This window comes from Geotrypetes seraphini, chromosome 2 (assembly GCF_902459505.1).
Source record: "Geotrypetes seraphini chromosome 2, aGeoSer1.1, whole genome shotgun sequence".
Taxonomy (NCBI): Eukaryota; Metazoa; Chordata; class Amphibia; order Gymnophiona; family Dermophiidae; genus Geotrypetes; species Geotrypetes seraphini.
The window spans coordinates 323,482,393-323,505,316 of record NC_047085.1 but is presented as its reverse complement, the minus strand read 5'-3'; the positions used below and the strand labels follow the sequence as shown (position 1 = coordinate 323,505,316).

The following is a 22,924-nucleotide window of genomic DNA, read 5'->3' as shown; positions in this document are numbered from 1 at the left end:
CGAGAACCTGCGCTGGTAAGAGGATTGTGGTCTATAAGGACGAGCAGGTGGAGCCTTCTTTTTAGGTTTTACCAGAGTGTCCCATCTGGTCTCATGTGCTGAGAGCTTCTGGGTGGTCGAATCCAGGGACTCCCCAAAAAGTTCGTCCCCAAGACAGGGTGCGTTAGCTAGGCGGTCTTGGTGGTTGATGTCAAGATCAGATACCCTCAACCAGGCCAGACGCCGCATGGCAACAGCTATGGCAGACGCTCGGGAGGTCAGCTCAAATGAATCATAAATAGAGCGCACCATGAATTTCCGCAGTTGAAGGAGGCTGGAAATTTGTTGTTGAAAGAGTGGAACTTTGCGTTCAGGGATGTATTTTTGTAGGGCGGATAATTGTTGCACAAGATGTTTCATATAAAATGAGAAGTGAAATGTGTAATTATTCGCCATGTTGGCTAGCATTGCATTTTGATAAAGGCGTTTGCCAAACTTATCCATCGTTTTGCCTTCTCTGCCAGGAGGGGTGGAGGCATAAACACTGGAGCCCTGAGTTTTTTTTAAAGTAGACTCAACGAGGAGAGACTCATGGGGCAATTGAGGTTTGTCAAAACCCGGAATTGGGATGACCCTGTATAGGCTGTCAAGTTTACGAGGAGCTCCGGGGACAGTGAGTGGATTTTCCCAATTTTTATAAAAAGTTTCCCGCAGTATGTCATGGACGGGTAACTTGAGGAACTCTTTGGGAGGTTGTTCAAAGTCTAAGGCATCCAGAAAGGCCTGGGACTTTTTGGAGTCGGACTCTAAAGGGATAGAAAGAGCTGCCGACATTTCCCTGAGGAATTTGGTGAAAGAGGATTGCTCAGGCGTGGAAGCGGCATCGGTCACTGAGGGTTCCTCGTCTGTGGACGATGCGTCCTCCTCGGTACCGGGAGGGGATTCTTCCCATAAGTCCGGGTCCCTGATGTCAGTGTGCACACGCCGAGATGTCGGGGTGGAAGGCTCGGTGTGGCGGGTCTTAGAAAGAGACTTGCCAGAGCGCATTGAGACGGTACCGGGAGAGGAAGACCGGTGCTGATCCCGGTCCCAGGAAGAGCGGTGTCGTTCTCGGTCCCGGGGAGACCGGTGCCCTTCCTGGTCCCGAGGAGGATCGGCTTCAGAGCGGGTCTGTACCACAGCACGAGAACGGAGTGGTTCAGCCGAGAGGATTGGCATGGAAGTGCTGAGTGGCACCGAGGGGGTGGACACCGGTGGGATGGTGCGAGGCTCGGGCCGGTCTGGTACCGAAAGAAGTGGTGCCAATAGGGTCGGTAGCAGGTGCTGGAGTTGTTGCTGCAGCTGTTCCTGCAATTTGTCTTGGAGTATGGCCGCGATGCGGTCATCCAGGGGTGGCACCGGTACCGCTTTTTTCTTTTTCGGTTCCATAGGTGCTGCTCCACGCCCCGGCGATGAGGAGGCCGATGACGAGGCACTCACCGAGATCGGGGCGGAGCGTTTGCGGGGTTGGCATGAGGCCGGGAGGACCGGCGTCGCCACTGTGGCAGGTGGGCGCTCAAGGGAGGTGGAAGGCTTCTTAGCCGGCTTACCTGGTGCCAGCGACCCCGAGGAAGGATCGGGCGTCGTCGAAGTGGTCGGTGCCGTCTTTTGCGGTACCGTCGACGTCGCGGCAGTTTCCATAGCAGATCCGGTACCGAAAAGGATGTTCTGCTGGATCTGCCGATTTTTTAAGGTGCGTTTCTTAAGAGTGGCACAGCGGGTGCAGGTGTCAGCCCGATGCTCTGGACCCAAACACTGTAGGCACCAATTGTGTGGGTCAGTGAGAGAGATCGGGCGTGCACACCGCTGGCACTTCTTAAAGCCCGGTTGAGGGGGCATGAAGGGAAACACGGCCTCCGCAAAATCAAAGCCGGAGGCTTGTATGATGGCAACAGGTCCCGCCGGGGCCGGCCTGAAAAATAAAGAAAAAACAAAGTTTTTTGTTTTTTTTTTACTATTTAGAACGGAAAAAGAAACCCGAAGGGAAAAAGAGAAAAAACAAGAAAATAACGCGAGCGGGAAGGCAAAAAGGAAGTTTTCAACGGCCGTTGAAACCACATGCGTCTTCTTCGCTCCGCGGAAACGAAGAAACTGGGGACCACGCTCTCCTCCGTCGGGCGGGAAGGAACTCGCGCATGCGCGGTGCGGCCAACTAGAACTTTCTAGTTAAAAAGATCCGTACCGGGGCTCCGTCGATGACGTCACCTATGCGTTAAGAATATGCTGCCTGCTTGTCCTGGGATAAAAATAGTTAATGGTGGAAAATAAATACGCAATTCTGTTTTGCAGCTGTTAACTTTTGTGAATGTTTTGCCTCATCTTCAAATGTAAACTGTTTGAGAGCAGTAAAAGGTAAAAAAGTACAGTATACAGAATCTAAATAGAAATTAACACTTTATTGATCTAAGATAGAAGAGGCAGATGAGATAAGCAGACAGCTGGAGCTTAACACTAGCACCAACAATGTGCTCGGGTCTAAGGAAACTGCACTATCATTGCTGTTATTGCAATGGTGGCTTCAATTTGAACAGCTGTTCTGTGTGTTCAGGAGACACTTGACAGCTGTGTAATCATCAGAGTACCTCCTCTAGCTTGAGTCACTAGAGGAGTCCTTTACCCCGACCTGGCACATCATAAAAGTTCAGCAATGCCCTTGTTCCCCAATAAGAATGTGTATCGCTTCTTATGGGGCTGTGCCTATTGCTAGGAGTGCTATCTAGTTTCACTTTATCTGAGCATGCTGAACATAATATGTCATTTCTATACCACATAACCATTAAGTTCAGTGCGGTTAACAAATATTAAAAAAAGAAAATATAGATTAGGAAGATATGATTAATTAGCAAACAGATATGTCTTCAGTTGCTTTCGAAAATGATAACAGAGGTTTTAATTCTTTATCCCAGCAAGCCGCTTGGTAGGAAAGCAAACATTGAAGATGTTTTTTATAACGACGACCTTTGATTAAAGAGACTATGTGAACTACGTGGATATTTAGAATGAGCAAAGGAAAATAATTCGGATAGATAAATCGGTGCCATACCAAAGAGCACTTTATAAAAGAAACAACCAAATTTAAATTTGATTCGAGCCTCCATTGGAAGCTAATGCAATTCCCAATAATAAGGGCTCACAATATTTTTTCAAACCATAAATCAGTCTTGAATTTACTCTCACTGCATTTCTAAATACAATGTATGCAGTTTCTCCTTTACTTAGAAAAACTGAGAGCTTCAAGTCCATAGATGTACATTCTACTACACTATCAGCCACAGGAATAAATGAGGCAAACTGTAAGGGTAGCATGGGAAACCTTACATTGTCAGTGACTATGCTGAATGAATTTGGGAGGGTATCCATACAGCAACAATTAAAGCACAAAAATATAACATTTTAATCCAGTGTGCAGGGGAGACAACATAATTGAGGAATGGGGATTTAATAGCTCAGACGACTTATAGGGAAATACAAATACTGTACTACTTTTGAAACTCAAGTAATCAGGGAATGTGCCAGAAGTGTTGATCTTTCTCAATATGTAAATATTTAAGATAAAAGTACAACTGTATCTTTACAACAAATTTCTCAATCTATTTCTTCCTGCAAAATCTTGTGATGAGGATGTGGGTTATGTGGGAGAGCCAGAATAAAAAAAAAAATAACAATGCTACAATCAGTATGTGAGGGAGCATTCAGCTGAGCACAAGAAGAGGAAAAATTCTTTGCTGTATCTTAGGTGAAGTCTTTTCTTATTTTTGACAATATGTTCTCTTATATTTGAATATTCACTTTATTCATTCTCTCAGTCCTTTCACCTGAACAATATTATTTAAAACTTATTAATCTACATTTAGCTTTTTTTCAATTCTGGGGGGAGGAAGACTAGGTTCCTTACTGAACTACTTTCCTGGAACAGACTGCCTCCTATCTAGATTGGCACCTCTCTGGAGCAGGGATCTAGAATGTTCTTCCTGCAATTGCATAGGAAAGGACATTATATCAGCTTGCTATAGAAGACTTTCTTTTCAGAGTTTAACAAGTAAAGCCCATCTGGGTCTGTTCTATTTAAAATCCTCCTGTAGGTGTGCTAGGAACTGCTGGAAGCAATTTATAAGGAAACACTCCAAGGCTTGGTTGCCATTAAACGTTTAGGGAAAGACTCCTGAAAGGCTGATGGGGTTTTCCAGGCACAGGATTTAGTTCTGCAGATATAAACAGCAACCAGATTTGCATATCCTCCTCCCCAACCCTTTTTCTATCAGGAATTGTAGTTCATGCACCGTTTTCCCTCTCTTTGTCATTCTGTTCTTATATTTCTCTCACTACCTTCTAACACTCTTATGATTTGTTAAGCTGCCTTGACAACCTGCTTGATAGGCGGAGTAATCCAGGTCATTTGTACCTAGCCAAAACCCAAAGAGTAGCAACATTCCATGTTACCAATCCAGGGCAACAGTGGCTTCTCTTATGTCTCTCTCAACAACAGACTATGGACTTTTCCTCCAGGAAATTGTTCAAACCTTTCTTAAAACCAGCTACGCTATCTGCTCTTACCACAACCTCTGGCAATGCATTCCAGAGCTTAACTATTCTCTGAGTGAAAAAATATTTCCTCCTATTGGTTTTAAAGAGAAAGAGTGGAGCATGTCAAAGCAAGGTACACTACTCCCTCCGTATTCGCGGGGGATGCGGGCAGAACATAGCCGTGAATACCGAAAAACCGTGGGCTAGAGGGGGGGTCCCCCGTGGGAGTCCTGTGGATCGGGGGGATCCCCGGGGAATTCCCGCAATCCCCGTTCCCGTGTAGACCTCTTTCATCTTTATCATTAGGATCTATTTTAGGTCCTATTGTGTCATTTACCAGACAAATAGCATCCCAAAACAGTTGAATGCCATGACATGTGGTAGCCATAAGAGAGCGACATCTGATTATTTCTGTATTGCTGACCCCTGATGCTCATAACATTGCAAATTGATTTCACTTTCAAACTATTACAAGAAACTATCCTACCCCCCTTTTACTAAACCGCGATACCAGTTATTAGCACAGGGAGCCATGCTGAATGCTCTGGGCAGCGCCTAATGCTCATAGGAACATGCTATTACTTTCTGTAAATAAATAGTTATATTTACTTTTAGATTGTATAATATATATTTATGGACTTTGATGATGTCTAGGTTCCCTAATTTTGTAATCTTGCTAAATGTTTATGTGGTATGTTTTATTTTTTTCCCTTGGTCATCATAAGAACATAAGACTAGCCATACTGGGTCAGAGTAATAGTCCATCTAGCCCCGTATCCTGTTTTCACAGTGGTCAATCCAGGTCACAAGTACCTGGCTAAAACCCAATTAGTTAGCAACATTCCATGCTACTGATCCAGGGCAAGGAGTGGCTTCCCTTATGTTAACCGCTGTTACCAAATCCTCTGGCAATGGAGCTCTACTGCTTAAGGGGCTCATAATCGAAACGGAGATTCATCTAAAATCCCATCTAAAGCGGCACTTGAACAATTAATAAGACAAGTCGTCCACGTGTTGATAACCGAAATGGGTTTTAGACGTATTTAAAAACAGCTTAGGCCTCTTCAGTGCTGCTGTATGCCCAGAGCTAAAAGGGGCGTTTTAGGAGGAGTGGTCAGGGTGGGATCTGGGTAGGACGTGGGCTGACCTAGACTTAGTCGTATTGCAAGTATAATTGAAAGTGTAACGAGGCTGCCTGGACAGAGCTTGTACGTTGTGACTTAGGCGATGTAAAAGCAGGTCTCTAAGTGCCCAAAAGGTATCCAAAGTGACCAGATAACAACTGTAGACACAAAGTACAGACCCCACAAACTCCCCCCAGTGATCACTGACCCCCCATAACACCATAAAATCAGAATAAAAAAACGTACATCCCTGCCTCCAGAACATCAGCAAATGGTATAGGAAAGCCTAGTAGAGCAGCACAGAGATGGTTTAAGTAGTCTGGGGCTACTGGGGTTATAGACAGGCGAGTCTAGTAGGTTTTGTGGGTCTCACCCTGACCTATAAGGGAGTTCTGGTGAGATGTTTATATAGCACTCTTTTTGTGAAGTTCGCAGCAGTGCCCTGTAAGATGCCCCACTACTGTGTTGCTATGTCTGGGTGTCCAGTTCATCACTTTTCAGGCCCCTCCCATGTCCAAAAGGTCTTGTTCTAGGTGATCCTAGAAAAAAAGCAGTGGATTTCCCCAAGACATCTCAATAATGGCCTATGGACTTCTCTTTTAGGAAATTATCCTGTTGATTTTTGTTCTGAAATAAAATGCCGACAGCAAAGCCAAATGTTGGAAAAAGTTCCGATTGGTTGAAACCGCAAACTATGAGCAGATTTTAGACTTGGCAGCCTGTGCGAATTGTTGTCTACTGTTTAAGTCATGGTCAGACGAAGGATCAATTAAACAGTATAGGACAAAAAAATATGACAGATGTGCTGTTGCCTGACTAGGAGGGCAAATGGCAACTGATCGGTTTGCGAGAAAGGTTCCTGGTACAAATATTTCACTTGGAGATAGAGCTGCTGTGAAAAGTGCTGAACTGTGTCTAGTTGTTGAGGCTAGATGACTTTGTAATTCCAGTGTCTTCAGCTAAATGTGAGAGACACTTCAGCACATTCAATGCTCGACACATAATTACATCACAACTCAGTAGCATGTATCCTGAAACTGCTGAGGCTATTTCGATCATGCTTGAGGAGCACAAAAATAAGCTGATCAAGTGATTTTTGAACAATGACTGGCTCAAGCAGACAGTGCATGTATGTTTATGTTGATTTAAGATTTGATCTACCGCTCCTGGTTTACAAAGTATCAAACTAAAATGAAATTAGGTACTTGAGAAAAACTACCCTAGTCTTTGTTATTAGAGTCACACGACACACAACCCGCATGTAGTAGTACTGTGACCATTACAATTGTGATACATGTCTTTCTGCTGTTTATGAATGAATGAAAATTGCATACAGCAAATCATAAAAATAAAACAAGAAAAGAACTTGCACCATTGCTGTCACAATTAGAACTAATTTGGCAGTTAACAGTACAGTGCCAGTTAGCAAGAGGCCTATACTCGTCAATTGTAGCCTTATCAGCTGACACTGCATCTGGAGCCGGGAAAATGCACCGCGGGTCATTGGTATAGGTCATGGGTCAAAGCCGTGATGGATCATGGGCCGCAAAAGATGACTCACTGTTAGCTCTGCACCACAGAGTGATACAGAGGCATTATAACATTCTCAGTCTTATTTACCATCCCTTTTCTAATAATTCTTCGCATCTTGTTTGTTTTGGGGGACTATCACCGCTACCACAGTATTCATGCTTGGAAGGAGTAAGATAGGTGGGGGCATCACTAGCACTAATTATTAAGAATATAAAAAGATCAGGAGTCATTATCAGCTATGGAATAGAATCCAGGACCTGTGGCATAGTTGGAGCTAATAATGGTGAGAATGCAGTAGTATGCAGGAGGAGTGCAAATGGATACACTTAAGCCACTCTATTTATTCTTGCCCATGGGTAAAAGTATTGGATAAAACCACACCACAGTACTTTAACACTGGATCAATTAGTCATTGATTGAGTAACTGACGCCAGGCATTGAGGGGCCAGGCTGGATGCCAAAAAGATCACTCCTGCCCTGCACAGCTGGCCACGACATTGAAGGAGGAAGCTGGCAGCTGTCCGGTGAGGGAGCTCGGTATTTTAAAAGGTACGGGGTTCTCCAATAGTGCCGCGGCTTATCTAGGAGTTTTAAAACAAGAATAGGCATGCCCTGCGGCCTATACAAAAGGGCGACCTACACATGAGGAAATACGGTAATCATTTCTGGAAAGCTAAGCAGAATTCTACAGTCAGCAGGCGCTTTTCATTTCACCCTCACACATAGCCTTCACAATCTCTTCTGCAGTTCTCATCACCAAGGCTCTCATTTGCATGCATTGACTCATTACTGCATGCTATTATCAGAAAGGCCCCCCCAGTGCAGTACCAGAATCAGTGGTTTATGAAGTATACATTTGTTAACAGAAACTGCTGTAGAACATTGGTATCTTGATAGAGGCTCTTATCCTCCTCATCACTACTGAGAGACACCAGATCTTTCATTCCACTTGTTCAAATAAATTTGCCAATAAGTGACCACATCCCTTAATTTCAGTTTACTATTGTGCTGATTTCATGAACATAGTTTAACTTGCCCTATGACTCAATGAAGTGTTAAAATTGAATTTCTAAAGCAATTCCATGCCATGTAGAATAGTCCAATACCATTATTCCAACTGCCTGATATAACCGTCCCATTGACAGTTCAGCTTTCTGCTACCTATACAATCCTGCAGGAGGATTCACTGATAGAATGGAAAAAGCTTTCTTGAAACTGAGGTTACTGCACAAACCACCATCTCAACTTTGGAAGACTTTTTCCCGATCCACACAGTTACAGAATAGCAGGAGTATGATCCAACGCAATATTTCCAATATCCACTGATTGCACTTAAACTAAAAGAAACCAACTATTCAAATAAAAGTGAGGCAAAAAGTATAAAATAAGGGTGAGAATAAAGGGATGGGACTTGATATACTGCTTTCTCTGTGTGGTTACAATCAAAGCGGTTTACAAATTTTAGGCAGGTACTTATTTTGTACCCAGGGCAATAAAGTGTAGTGACTTGCCCAAAGTCACAAGGAGCTGCAGTGGGAATCAAACTCACAACCTCAGGGTGCTGAGGCAGCTGCTCTAACCACTAGGCCACTCCTCCACTCTTTACCTTGTTGATGTAAGATTTTCCACAGATGAAATACATTAAGAGCTTTCTGGAGAGATTGCAGTTTCTCCCTAGCGCTCGTCCTCCTATATGGACAGATGATTTCCAATCTAAGGAGTATCCAAGTTGAAATTGCCACCCAATACACATCAACAACAGCATGAAAAACTGATAACAAAAGGGCAGCAATCATGGATTTTAACACTCAATTTGATTCATCTTCCTCCATAGTGGCTGCCTGATATATTATATGCAAGTCCATCCTTTTAAATATCAGGATAACCACTCCATTATGCTTACCGATTGCAGGGAAGAAAATTAGAGAAGTTGCCCAACCAGCTATGATTTTCCTAAACTCAACGGCAAACAAATGAGTTTCTTGAAATAGCACATCAGGAGATTATTGAGCTATATAATATATCTTCATTTTGATTGGTTTATGAAAACTTAACATTAACGGTCAAGAAAGTCAAAGCCTTAACTCAATATACAGGATACAAAAGGAAAAGTACCAAATCACAGGTGTTTACTGCATTGTAAGTTAAGTCTTGATTAATATAATGTCTAAACAGAGCACTCCAGGCTCCTATATAGCTACTTAAACACATAATCACAACCATAGTCCATTAAGTCCAGTATACTGTTTTGAACAGTGGCCAACCCAGGTCACAAGTACCTGGTGATCCCAAAAGAGTAAAAGAGATTTCATGCTGCTTATCTCAGGAGTAAGCAATGAATTTTTCTGCAAGCCCATATTATGAAGGGGTGCTAAAAAGTTCTCAGCCCAATCAATTCCTAAATTCTGAGCGTTATTTTGCCATTGTAGCTGAAAAGAATGTTATTTTATTTTGCAAAGTGCCAATTTGCAGAATCATAATGCTATGTTTTGGCATTGTTTCAGATAATTGATTGAACAATGTCAACAAAAAGTATATAATTTTCAAGTGTGGAACCCCAAGCTGTCTTAAATTTCCAATTCTTGCAAAAGAAAATTCCAAAGGAAATCCATGAATGTATACATTGAGTAACAAATGACCATTATACTCCACAGTGAAGGAATGGTGTGCAAACTTTCAGCATGGCGATTTCACGATCAAAGATGCAGTAAGGTCTGGGAGGCCTCAACAGTGTCAACTTCTGAAATTGTTGACCATGTCCATGACCTGATTTTGGCAGATTGGTGAATAATCAGCTACAACAATTTCTGAGACACTACAGATATCCAGGGAATGTGTTGGGTGTATGATCTATGAGCAGCTGGAAATGCAGAAGCTGTCAACCAAGTGGGTGCCCAAATGTTTGAATGCCGATGAGAAATGGCATAGAGTGGAAATTTCCAAGTTGATTTTGCAGCATTTTCAGTGAGCTGGCGCCAAATATTTCGAACAACTAGTTACTGTTGATGAAACATGGTTATACCACTATGATCCTGAGACAAAACAACAGTCCATGCAATGGCGACACTCAGGTTTCTCCAAGGCCAAGAAAATTCAAGACCCAAAAGTCATCAGGAAAGGTCACTTCCACAGTGTTTTGGGATCAGAAAGTCAGTCATTACAACACCTATCTTTCAAGGGGGTGAAACAGTTTATGCAGAATACTACTGTAACTTGCTGTGCTGATTAAAAGATGCATCGAAAGAAAAAAAAAAAAGAGAGAGGGAAGATGCGAAAAGGAGTTTTCTTTTTGCAAGATATTTTGCACCTGCTCACAAGCCTGGCAAAATGGTGTATGTTTTGACGTAGGTGGGGTTTTAGTGCATAGATCACCCACTCTACTCACCAGATCTTGCTCCATCTGACTTTTCCGTTTTCAAACCTTAAAAAGAGTTTGAAAGGGTGATAATTTTCAAGAGATTCAGAGGTGACTGCAGCAGTGGAACAGTATTTCAGCGACCAGACATCAGAGTATTTTGTGAAGGGTTACATAAACTTCAGACACAATGTGCCAAATGTGTTGAACTTAGGAGAAAATATGTGAAACAAATTGTAAAAGTTTCATGGTTCTAGTCATTCTCTTCTTCTACACTAACTACTTGTATCACATTTACTGGCAATGAATTCCAGAGCCTAAATTACATGTTGAAACAAGAAATATATTCCCCAATTTATTCTAAATGTACTATTTAATAAATTCATTTCATTCTCCCTAGTCCTTGTATTTTTGGAAAGAGTAAACAAGTGATTCATGTCTGCTTGATTCACTCCACTCATGATTTTACAGATCTCTATCATAATCACCATCCCTCATCCATCTCTACACCAAGTTGAAGAGCCTTAGCCTTATCTTATAGGGAAGTAATTCCATCCCCTTTATCGCTTTCTGTACATTTTCTAATTCCACTATATCTTTGAGATATGGTTACCAGAATTGCAAAAATTATTCAAGGTTCTGTCACATTGTCGAGCGATATAAAGGCATTATAAACCAACCAAACACATGTAACCTCCCTTACACCAACAGAAAATCTGGTAGACAATATCAGCCGGAGAATGCTATATCCTTTAAAAAGTACTATCCAACCTTGTACATAGCTTGGTGAATCAAAAAAAGCACTTCAAACATTAAGAACCAAGAAGCTAAGATGATGAAATATTTTTTTTTGGGGGGGGGATGTCCTATCACATCATATACCACAAAATTATAGTGCTTTGTCACCTGATCACTAATCCATCTCTTTCCTGTTTCTCAACCTCCCCAACTCCTCACTCAAGACTGCTATTGAGAGCTTTTATGTTTCAGTTTTACTTCTCAAATCAAATCACCACTTCTACTGTTCAAAGTGCAAATATAATAATTAACTTTTGATATGGGAGGGAAATCTTCAGTGATTCACACTGGCTCAGTTTTTATTATTGGCATTAAAAAAAACCTCTCCACATCAAAAATTCAAAATTATTTATTCACTGAAAATTTTAACTTGTACTCATCTCAAAAACTCTTTTGGTAGCTCATTAAAGTCCTTTTAAAAAGGGAGGCATAAATTGAGAATTAACAATGAATAAGACGACGTCAACGATGACAAAGACAATGAAAATGCGAATGGAAATGAACTACTGGTACCTCTGGAAATTTCTGACCTCTCACAAGAACACTGATGAGAATTTTCAGGAATTTTTAAAAAATAAATGTTGATGAATAAAATAAATTTCAACAGAATTTGCTTTACATATTTGAATTTTCTTTTACTGGTAAGCTTCTTCTTGGAACTTAAATATAGGGCTCCTTTTACAAAGGTGCATTAGGGTCTTAACGCGCAGAATAGTGCGCGCTAAAATGCAGCTACCGCGTCCTCTTGAGCAGGTGGTAGTTTTCCGGGTAACGTGTGCAAATACGGTGTGTGCGCTAAAAACGCTAGCACACCTTTGTAAAATGAGCCCATATCTTTGGTTCATAGTCATTCCTCATTTACTATTGTATTTACAGAATAAATTGAATAGTGGTAATAACATTATTAAATATTAATCAATTTATACAGTACTAACCAAGCATTTTATAACCCTTTAAGTACTATTTATATCTCAAGTAGCAATTGCTATTCAGACATTATAGAGTAGGCGAAAAGCAACTAAATTACTAGAATGATGATGCCCAAATATCACGCACCCTACTTAAGAACTATTGGTACAATTTGCCTCAATTTATATGGCAAGTATACAATTTTATTTAATTATTTTTAAAAATGATGGTCCTTGTAATAAGACCGCAAACATTTGAGTATCTCCAGTATCCTTGGATCTATATTCTCAAATAAAATTGACAAGTATGACTTGGTGAGACTGCTGCATGCCCCCTGATGTCTGTCTTAGAAAATTCTTTTAAAAAATCCAAGAAATCCTTGCACAGAAACAGGTCAATCATAAGAAATTGTAAATAAAGGAATACTTACAAATACACACACAAAAGAAAGAGAAATCATTACAAATAAACATTTTATAATATATTAGAGATTTGAAGAAAGAAAAGGGAGTACTGTATTACCAAAATATAGCAATCACAAAGGAAAATTAAAGCAGAATAATTAAAAAAAATAAAAAGCTCCCCCTTTTACAAAGCTGTGCCAGTGGCCATTGCTGCGATAACTGCCCTGAAGCCCAGAGGGATTTAAATGGCTTTGGGGCTTTTGCCGGATATTTATTTATCCTAAAATGTCCCACCCCCCACATGCCCCACAGGAATGTCCCTCTCTATGGGGCTGTTCTTGGACTTTAACGTCATTGGGAGTGTCAGTATTCATCTCGGTGAGCCCGACACTAATATCTGTTTTCGATAATTTTTAAATGTCACCCCTTTCCAACCCAACAGTATTTTTCCTCAGATAGTAAATCATGTGTACCAAGTTTGGTTGAAATTTCTCCATGCGTTTCAGAGTTATGCTGAGTATTCATCTCAGCGAGCCCAAAAACACTATGGGGTAGACACTAAAATTGGCTGTTTTTGATAATTTTTACATGTCACCCCCCTTCCCACCCACCCAGTGTTTGTTCCCAGATAGCAAGTAATATGTATACCAAATTTGGTTGAAGTCTGTTCATGTGTTTCAGAGTTATGCTAGAACATACATACATTAACGAGTGCTAGAATAGATGTGTGTGTCTGTCTTTCTTTCTCTCTCCTTAGCCGCTTTCTGTCTTTCTTTCTATCTCTCTTTCTTCAGCTGTTCACCACCACCCCTTGCCTGCTCCCCCTGTCCAGCCCTTCTCGCTTCCTTTTACCACCCCATGTCCAGAAGCACCCTTTCCATACTCCCCCTGTGCAGCAGCAGCCCTTCTCCCTTCGTTTTACATCTCCCCCTGTCCATCAGCACCCCTTCACTGCTCCCCTTTCCAGCAGCAGCCCTTCTCCATTCGTTTTACGTCTCCCCCTGTCCTGCAGCACCTCTTCCCTGCTCTCCCTGTCCAGCAGTAGGCATTCTCCCTTCCTTTTACCTCCCCCCACCCTGTCTAACAGGATCTCTTCCCTGCTCCCCTTTGTCCATCAGCACCCCTTACCTACTCCCCCTGTCCAGCATCATTCTGCACAGCTGACCCAATCAGACACTGAACTATGTGTGATGCCACTTGTGGCTATTTAAGTTCTTCCTTGAGAAGCAGAAAAATTGCAGGGTATCACTCAAAGAATAAAGCAAGGGAAAAATAACTTGGGCTAAAAAAAGGCTAAACGGAGACTTATATTTAGATCCTAGAATCATTATAAGATGGCAAAGTGAGCGCATTATCATCGTTGTTGTCTGCCCTCCTCTTCAAAGCTGCTTGGTGAGGATCACGGCGGCTGTAGCGAACCTTGCAGGCCGCTCTCCACGTCGGTAGCACGTTCCCTTTGACGCGATCATGCACGTAGGAGTGCGCATGCACGCTTAGCGTTTTATTATAGTAGATTGATTGATTGTATTTATGTTTTAATTTGGTTATTTTATTATTATGCTATTAACAGATTTATTTTATATCAAACAGCACCTCCTATACACTGCCTTAGGTAAATTTCTTCGTAAAGGCAATAAATAAATCCCAAAAAATAAAACCAAAAGTTGTAGCCATGTCATTACAATACATTTATTTATCAGCATTGTACTTTACCGTTTTATCCAGTTTATTTTTCATATTGTCCCTCTCAATGCAGACCTCACGATAGGCAAAATAAGCTTTGTTTACTTGATTGCGTCCTACAATGCTGGGTTCTTCTTCCAAACGAGAACAGAGAAGCTGAAGGTTTAAAAAAAAAAATAAAAAAATCAGAAGCCATATTAAAATTTTAAAAAAATACCCTTAACATATACTGAGCAATAAAGTCCTTAAGACTATTCCCCTCAGACATACAAACTATCTAGATTTCAGGATATGCGTGAAATATTTACGAGTACATACATTTGCAGCCTGTTTTCAAAAAGACGCACAGCAACAGCCCCGAAGCCCTTTAAATCTCTATGAGCTTCGAGGCCGTTACTGTGCGGCTTTGTAAAACAAGCCCTTGGTTTACAATTCAGGTTATTTAGCATACTTTGTTCCCAGTCCTCTTCAACTATAGCTCTCTCCCTCCGTATTCGCGGGGGTTAGGTGCAGAGCTGGCTCGTAAATATGGAAAAAAATCACGAATAAGTTTTTGGCCCGGCTCTAATGCACTCCTGCATCCACGGACCTTACCTGGTGGTCCAGCGGTGACTATATTCTTACCGTAAGAAATAAATCATAATAAGTGTGAAATAGTAATACAACTTCAAAAATGACCCCCCCCCCCCAAAAAAAAAAAAACCCCAAACAAAAAAAAAAAAACAACAAAACACAAAGACTTACAACTTACCTAGGAATGTAGCCATGCGAGACAAACATGATTTGAAAAGCTTTTCTTATTTAACCAGATGAACAAATAAATTGAGTATGTCTTATTGGTTCTGTTTAAAAACAAGTCTGAAGGGGCGGAGCCTGACTGCCACGGAGGTTGCACGCATGTTTTAACGGCTCCCTCGCACTGCACCCGACTTCTACACCAAAGTGCCTTTTCAGAAAAAATTAAATATCGCCGATACCGCCGATTTAGCTGTAAATCCAGCATCTACAATGTCACCTCCGAAACCAATGAAAACGGAGCTTGTAGCACCCGCGCCACTCAGCGGTAAGAGGCCCAAGACTGACCCGACCACGCTGGAGAAAATGGCGCCTAAGGGGGACGAGGCTTCATTCGACCTGCTCCTAAGAGAAATGCGATCCATTCGCCTAATAGTACAGGAGCAGGTCGAGGAAACAAAACTCCTCAGAGGGGAGAATGAGGCGCTGAACTCCCAATTCGTCGATGCACGCCACCGCCTAGACGCCCTAGAGGAGAAAACGTCGGAGCTCCATATCACACAAGCGCTGGTACAAAAACATGACAAATTGATTACCTCTTTACAACGTGACGTCGAGGATCTTTCTAATCGCAGCAGAAGGTCTAATTTGAGGATCATTGGATTACCTGAATCAACAGAGGGCGCTGACATGATCTCCTTCCTGTCTGACTTTCTGCCTAAAACATTGGGACTAACTTTCTCTCCTCCATTGGAAATAGAACGTGCTCACCGTGTGCCATCTCATCTCTCTGCACATGCTACTGCACCTCGTCCCATAGTAGCTAAATTGCTCAGATTTCAGCACACGCTGCAGATTCTCACTGCTGCAAAAGCTAAACCCCAGCTGCTTTACCAGGGCAGGAAACTCTTCATCGTTCCAGATCTGGCTAAATCTACAGCACTGAAGAGAAAGGCATTTCTCTCTCATCGCCAGTAGCTCAGAGATATAGGAGCCAAATATGGTCTTATGTATCCGGCCAGGATGAAAGTGACCTACAACAACCACACTACTTCATATATAGATCCGGATGACTTGGCAGCCTTCCTTGAATCTTTAAAAATGCGCTAACTTGTGGTGCTGCTGATGGCTACAGCTGTTTTCTCTCTCCTCTATTGTTGTAAATGCAATTAGTTGTGTTTTCTGAAAGGCGCACTAATATATTGTTGTTATTATGGTGGGTGCGGGGTAGTTAGTTGTTTCATCTGTGTTACATCTCTGTGCTCACAGGAGCACCCTTTAACTGCTTTGCATCACGCACAGCAATGAGGTCTTTTATGACTGCATTGCGTGCTGACATCTATAGCTCTTTCTGTTTTTTTTTTCTTCTCTTTTTCCTTTTTCTTCTCCCCTTACTTTTCTGACAGGAGTGTCTTTTTATATAACATCTTGTATATCTATTATGTGCGAACATGGGTAGCATCTTCTATATCACTATGTTAATTAATAAGGCTTATGACTGATTTACATATTTTTTCTTTCAATGTGAATGGTTTGAATCATCCCATCAAGAGGAAAAAGATAGCTAATTATATCTCAAATAAACACCCTGATGTGATTTTTTTACAGGAAACTCACCTCCCTCCAGCTGCCGCTTTGAAATTCCAACTCAAAGGATACTCCACTCACCTATACTCTCCTGCTACCCAACGTAAAAAAAATGGGGTATCTATACTATTTAACGATAAACTCTCTCCTGTCATCCACTCCTCAAGGACAGATACTGAGGGTAGATGGTGCTTGGTGCATGCTGCGTTGCACTCAGTAGATTTTGTGTTCCTTAATATATATGCTCCAGTTCTGGATCACCCAGAATTTTTTCAAGACCTTCAGATAGCATTAATAGAATTTGGTTCATGTTCCCTGATATTAGGAGGCGACTTCAATCAGGTTCAAGACATTTATGTTGATAGATCATCATCTTGTAAACTTTCGAGATCCAGGTCCTTCACAGCCTTACATGCCCTCAAAGACACTTTCTCACTTGTTGATCCATGGCGGCTGTTCAATCCAAAAGGTAGGGAGTACTCTCACTTCTCGCCTCCACACAATACATACACAAGAATAGATTTTTTCCTGATATCCTCCTCTCTATCTCATGACCTCACGAATACAATTATCTATCCAATCTCGTTTACAGATCATGCGGCCGTTTCTCTACACTTACTCATCTCTGCTCCCACCAAACAATCCTCCTCTTGGAGACTAAACAATACTTTACTTTTAGACACTGAAATAGCTGAAAGAATCAAATCCTTTACTACTGAATTCTTTGAATTCAATTCAAAGGATCCTGAGGTCTGCCCTTCCATTGTCTGGGAGGCTTACAAAGCTTCAATTAGAGGTGAATTGATTAAATTGGCCTCCTGGAAAAAGAAACAATCCCTGCAAAAAGAGAAAGACTTAGAATCCTCTATTAAAACACTAGAGTTACAACACATGTCTGCCCACTTACACGACCCGTCTATACAACAACGCATCCAAAATCTTAAATACGAATACAATACACTGGTTTCGTGCACAGCTAGGCGTGATATTTTTATCTCGACCTCGGGCCACTACATGGGAGATAACCTTATGGGTCGTCCTTTGGCCAGATATCTAAAAAATAAATCTAAGCGCCTGCACATAACAGCTGTTCAGGACTCACTGGGACAGTTGGTCAAGACTAGATCTTTGATTTCCTCTCAGTTTGAACAATTCTATGCTGCTTTATACAAATCCGAACATTCTGCCTCAGACTCTGAGATGGATTCATTTCTTGCCTCTTTGACTCATCCGTCTTTATCAGATTCTGTAAAATTAGAGCTTGACTCTCCTATAACTGTATCTGAAATAGAATCTGCAATTTCGTCCCTGCCCAATGGTAAAGCCCCAGGTCCCGATGGATTCACTAATGAGTTTTTTAAGCAATTTTGATCTCTTTTGGCCCCACATCTTCATAAATATTATGAATTTCTTCACTCCGCTCCGGATAAACAATTTAATTTTACTGAAGCTACTATTGTTGTCATTCCCAAGCCTGATAGAGATCCCACTTTGGTTAAAAACTTCCGTCCCATATCTCTTCTTAATTTAGACTATAAGATCATGGCAAAACTTCTGTCACTGAGACTAAATAAAGCTATCCCTTCTCTAATTCATACTGATCAAGTGGGATTTATTAAACAAAGATATATAGGTGATAATCTACGCCTCTTCCATCATATCAATGCCCATGCTAAAACTCTTCCTGATCCCGTAGTTGGCCTAGCCATTGACGCTGAGAAGGCCTTTGATCGCGTGGAATGGCCATTTCTTTTTCACATCCTGAAATGGTATAATTTTGGTCCATTCTTCACAGAGTGGATTGAAACCTTATATCGCCATCCTACAGCCCGCATTCTAATTAACAACTCCCTTTCTAACAAATTTTCACTCCACAGAGGTACTCGTCAGGGCTGCCCACTTTCACCTTTATTGTTTAATTTGGCCCTAGAACCTCTTCTTTCTGCCATTCGTCAATGCCCTAAAATTAAAGGTATCTCCACTTCCACTCGTCATATCAAGTTAGCGGCATACGCTGATGATGTCCTTCTCTTTATTCGTGAGCCTACTGACTCCCTTCCTGCTCTCGTTAACATCGTCTCTAAATACTCCCTTCTATCTGGATACTCAGTCAACTGGGAGAAATCAGAGATTTTTCCTCTTAATGATCATATTTCTCCTTCGGATCTCATTCAATTCCCGTTTCCATGGGCTCGTGGGGCTGTGAAGTACCTGGGTGTTTTAATTCATAAAGATTCAATTCATGCTCAAGATCTAAATTTATCTAAAATTAAAAACTTAGTTCTAAACACAACGGCTCGATGGTCTCCATTATATCTGTCTTGGTGGGGCAGGATTGCTGCTATTAAAATGACTCTTGCTCCTCAACTAAATTATACCCTTTCAATGCTCCCATCTTTGTGCAGAAAAGCATTTTTTCATTGGCTGGATAAGAAAATATCTGAATTTGTTTGGAACAAAAAAAAGCCTCGCATTGCTCTTGCCAAATTGAAAGCTTCTAAGGTTAATGGTGGTTTAAATTTACCAGATTTCTATTTTTACTATATTGCATCATTGGCCAAATATGGAGCTTATTGGATCACTAATCCTTATCCCCAAGATCCTCCAACCTGGTTCGAGATGGAGCACTTTATATGTACACCTTTGCACATTTCTTGCTTGGCAACTATCCCAATTCCTAGAAGATTGAGGGGGTATCCCCTGCTGAGTGCAACGCGGCATGCTCTTCACTTATTAGATGAGACTGCAGAAATTTCAATTAAAGACAGCCCGTTCATATCAATTTGGAATAACCCCAAACTTCAAAAAAAAGGTAAATCATTCTCATGGAAAAAATGGCAGCGTGCTGGGTTGTGGTTTCCTCATCAACTGATGACTCTAACTACACCTGTTCCCTTTGAAATTCTCTGTTCTACCCATTCGTTGCCTCCCTCTACATATTCTCAATGGCTCTCTCTTACTGGAGTGATATCCTCTCTGCCTCTTCGATTTGATTATGGTTCATCCATTCACACTATACGCCACTGGTCCACATTGGCTATATCGAAAGGTAAAGCTATATCGTTATTTTATAGCATCCTTAGAGACAACTCCTTTACCTTCTCCTCTCATTCATTGAAACATTGGGACTCTATGCTGACAACACCATCCTCTGATATTGACTGGGACCTATTTTGGTCATCAACAAATCGTCCTCTATTATCAGCCAGAGTTTCCCAATCAATGTTCTTCATCATGTGGAATGCAGTATGGACTCCCTTTCGAATGTGGAAAGCTAACCTTAAACAAGACTCGATATGTTGGAACTGTGCAAAAGAATCAGGAACTCTGGACCATATGCTTTTCCACTGTTCTCCAGTTCATTCTTTTTGGATTCGCATTTGGGATACCATTAAACACATTACTGGCTGCTCAACTGAAATCTCTTTGGATATTATAATTCTTCGATCTCAACATCCATGTTTTGCTCTTTCAAACTGTCCTCCTAAACTTATTGATACTATGTTTGTGACAGCCCTTATGCACATCTTAAAAAATTGGAAGACCTCTTCGCTATTAGATTACTCCTTCTGGTGGAACTCTTTAAGCATGTATCATAAATTCGAATCATATGCGTATGAAAAGAGAAACATAGCCCGACTTTCCATGAACTTGTTACCATGCAATTCACCTTGGAAATTTTTGGATTCCTATGTTCGTTCGACCTCATAGACACTCCTGTCTTCTTCTTCTTTGTTTTCTTCTTCTTTCTCTTCTTCTCACCCTTTTTCTTTTCTTTTCCTTTATCTCTCTTATTTATTTATTTATTTATTTACATATACTTCAGATTCACTGTTCTTTCCATACTGTCGATTTCCTCATTATGCAATGTACTTGACTTGATGTTATGCTTGATGATGACAGTTAGATGTCTTGGCTGTGTCTTGTACTTGGGCTTGTATTTGGATTTACATTTGGTTTGTTTTTGTCATTTTTGTACTTTTGATTTTTTCTTAAAACTTAATAAAAATTATTGAACTCAAAAAAACAAACAAAAAAAAACCAAGTCTGAAGAGGTCCCATGCAATAGTGCAAGACAGAAATAAGATGCATTTGCGGCAGTGCTTTTTGAAAGCTTCCTGAAAGGCCTTTTCAACCTATCAAAAACAGCTGATGTAGATTCCAATAGATGTCATGATCAGCTATGAGACTTGCTATCCTGCTTGTCCTTCGAAAAGAATACGCTCCCTCTCACTGACTAACAAATATATATAAACCCTTGTAAGCAGCCTGGGGGGGGAGGGGGAATAAAAAAAAAAAAGACTGAAAGGCATCAGTAGGTAGCAGCTATATTGGAACTTTTGTAAGTGCTCCAAAAAAATTAAATAAACAACTTTCCAGTATACCATCAGATGACTTTTCCTACCTGCATAGCTGATTGATCCTACTAAGTCAATGAAGAAATATTATGCTATTAGTGCTCGGTGAAAGCTTTGAATTCTTTTTCTAAGGAAAATACCCTAAAGAGCTCCCAAAATAACTAGGGCTTACATCTGAGAACATGCAAGGGGAAGTATGACGACCATGTATCACGACGTGCGTGGGTGTACATTTTCAATAGAAACAAAAGACTGTGGATGTTCTGAAAGATGATTATTCACTCTTCACAGTAAAATCATTAAAATACAAATACGAGTCTAAGTATGTAGTACACATGTGATTGTCCAACCAGTTGAAAATCCACATCCAGTCTTTTGTTTCTATCATTGTTCTCACTGTGGAATACTGGGTTTTCTTTTTGTTTTGTTGTGTACATTTTCAAACAGCTGTGAGTCTAGTTTTGTGGTTGGGGCAGTGGAACAATTGAGGAGGAAGTAGCATTTAGGGGTTGGGCAATTTACAGGGTGATGGAACAATTACAGGGTAGTTTTTTTTAATTGGGGGTAAGGCAATTTGCACAGTGGAAGAGTAGTCTTTTTTAAGGTGGTGGATAGATAAGTGTGGAAGTCAAGGAATTATGAGGTAGGGTGCATTGTGTGGAAGGGGAAGGTAGCTTTCAAGGGTGGGGGAAGTTTGGGAAGTTGAGACAACAGAGAGGTAGTTTGAAATAAGGAATTCACCAACAGCGGTGTTTCACTATATATAAATTTATATGCAGTAGAAGCTGGAACTCCTCTTGAAGAAATGCTCTGAGTCATTTTTTTTTTGGGGAGGGGGAGACCTTTCTCCTTAACCCCTGCTCCAATTTGGCCTAGTTCAGTGGTAGGCAAACTCATTAGTCAAAAGAGCCCAAATCAGCAGCACACCCCGTGCCCGTTTGCGCTACGACGGCTACGTCAACCCGACTGACACCCCGCTCGCCCGCACGTAGTCGAAATCAATTCGTGGCAGAACCTAGAGAATATAACTAATAAAGTGAATTTGAATAATAAACAATATTAATCAATCATTAAAAATGATTTTAAGAGTGCTCAGTGTGATATCTTATTCATAACCAACAGGTTAATGGAATAAAGATGTATAATCATTGCATCATCGCACTCACCTCCCTACCAGCCCTATATATCTTGCAAAAAATGAACTGTTCTAACAAGTTTATGATAAACGATGTATAAAGATGAGTACTTAGCTGAATTCACAAGATGTTAATAAGTCCATCGCTCATGAGTGAGATTGCTCAAACAGAGACATCTTTGAAGGCTGATCGTTGATGAAAACTAGTGAGTGTAATGGATTATTCCAAGTTGTTACTTCATATTGATACCGCTGGTTAGGAAATAATGTCAAAATAAAGTGAGTCTCCAATACAACCACAAAAATGAAAAATATATGTGTGACTAAAATGTCTTAATCTAAAAATTGAAATGAAATGTCCAATAACTCCTCATTATTGGACATTTCATTTCAATTTTTAGATTAAGACATTTTAGTCACACATATATTTTTCATTTTTGTGGTTGTATTGGAGACTCACTTTATTTTGACATTATTTCCTAACCAGCGGTATCAATATGAAGTAACAACTTGGAATAATCCATTACACTCACTAGTTTTCATCAACGATCAGCCTTCAAAGATGTCTCTGTTTGAGCAATCTCACTCATGAGCGATGGACTTATTAACATCTTGTGAATTCAGCTAAGTACTCATCTTTATACATCGTTTATCATAAACTTGTTAGAACAGTTCATTTTTTGCAAGATATATAGGGCTGGTAGGGAGGTGAGTGCGATGATGCAATGATTATACATCTTTATTCCATTAACCTGTTGGTT

At 40.9% G+C, this 22,924-nt stretch overlaps 1 protein-coding gene across 1 annotated transcript in view; it reads right to left on the bottom strand.

Moving 5' to 3' along the window:
* The window catches only part of AZI2 (5-azacytidine induced 2), a 125,994-nt gene that overhangs the window by 70,901 nt on the left and 32,169 nt on the right, over nucleotides 1–22,924 (bottom strand). Inside the window, exon 3 of the mRNA XM_033932844.1 lies at nucleotides 14,379–14,504. Within this exon, the coding sequence (XP_033788735.1) occupies nucleotides 14,379–14,504 (126 nt within the window). The remainder of the gene's footprint in view (nucleotides 1–14,378; nucleotides 14,505–22,924) is intronic.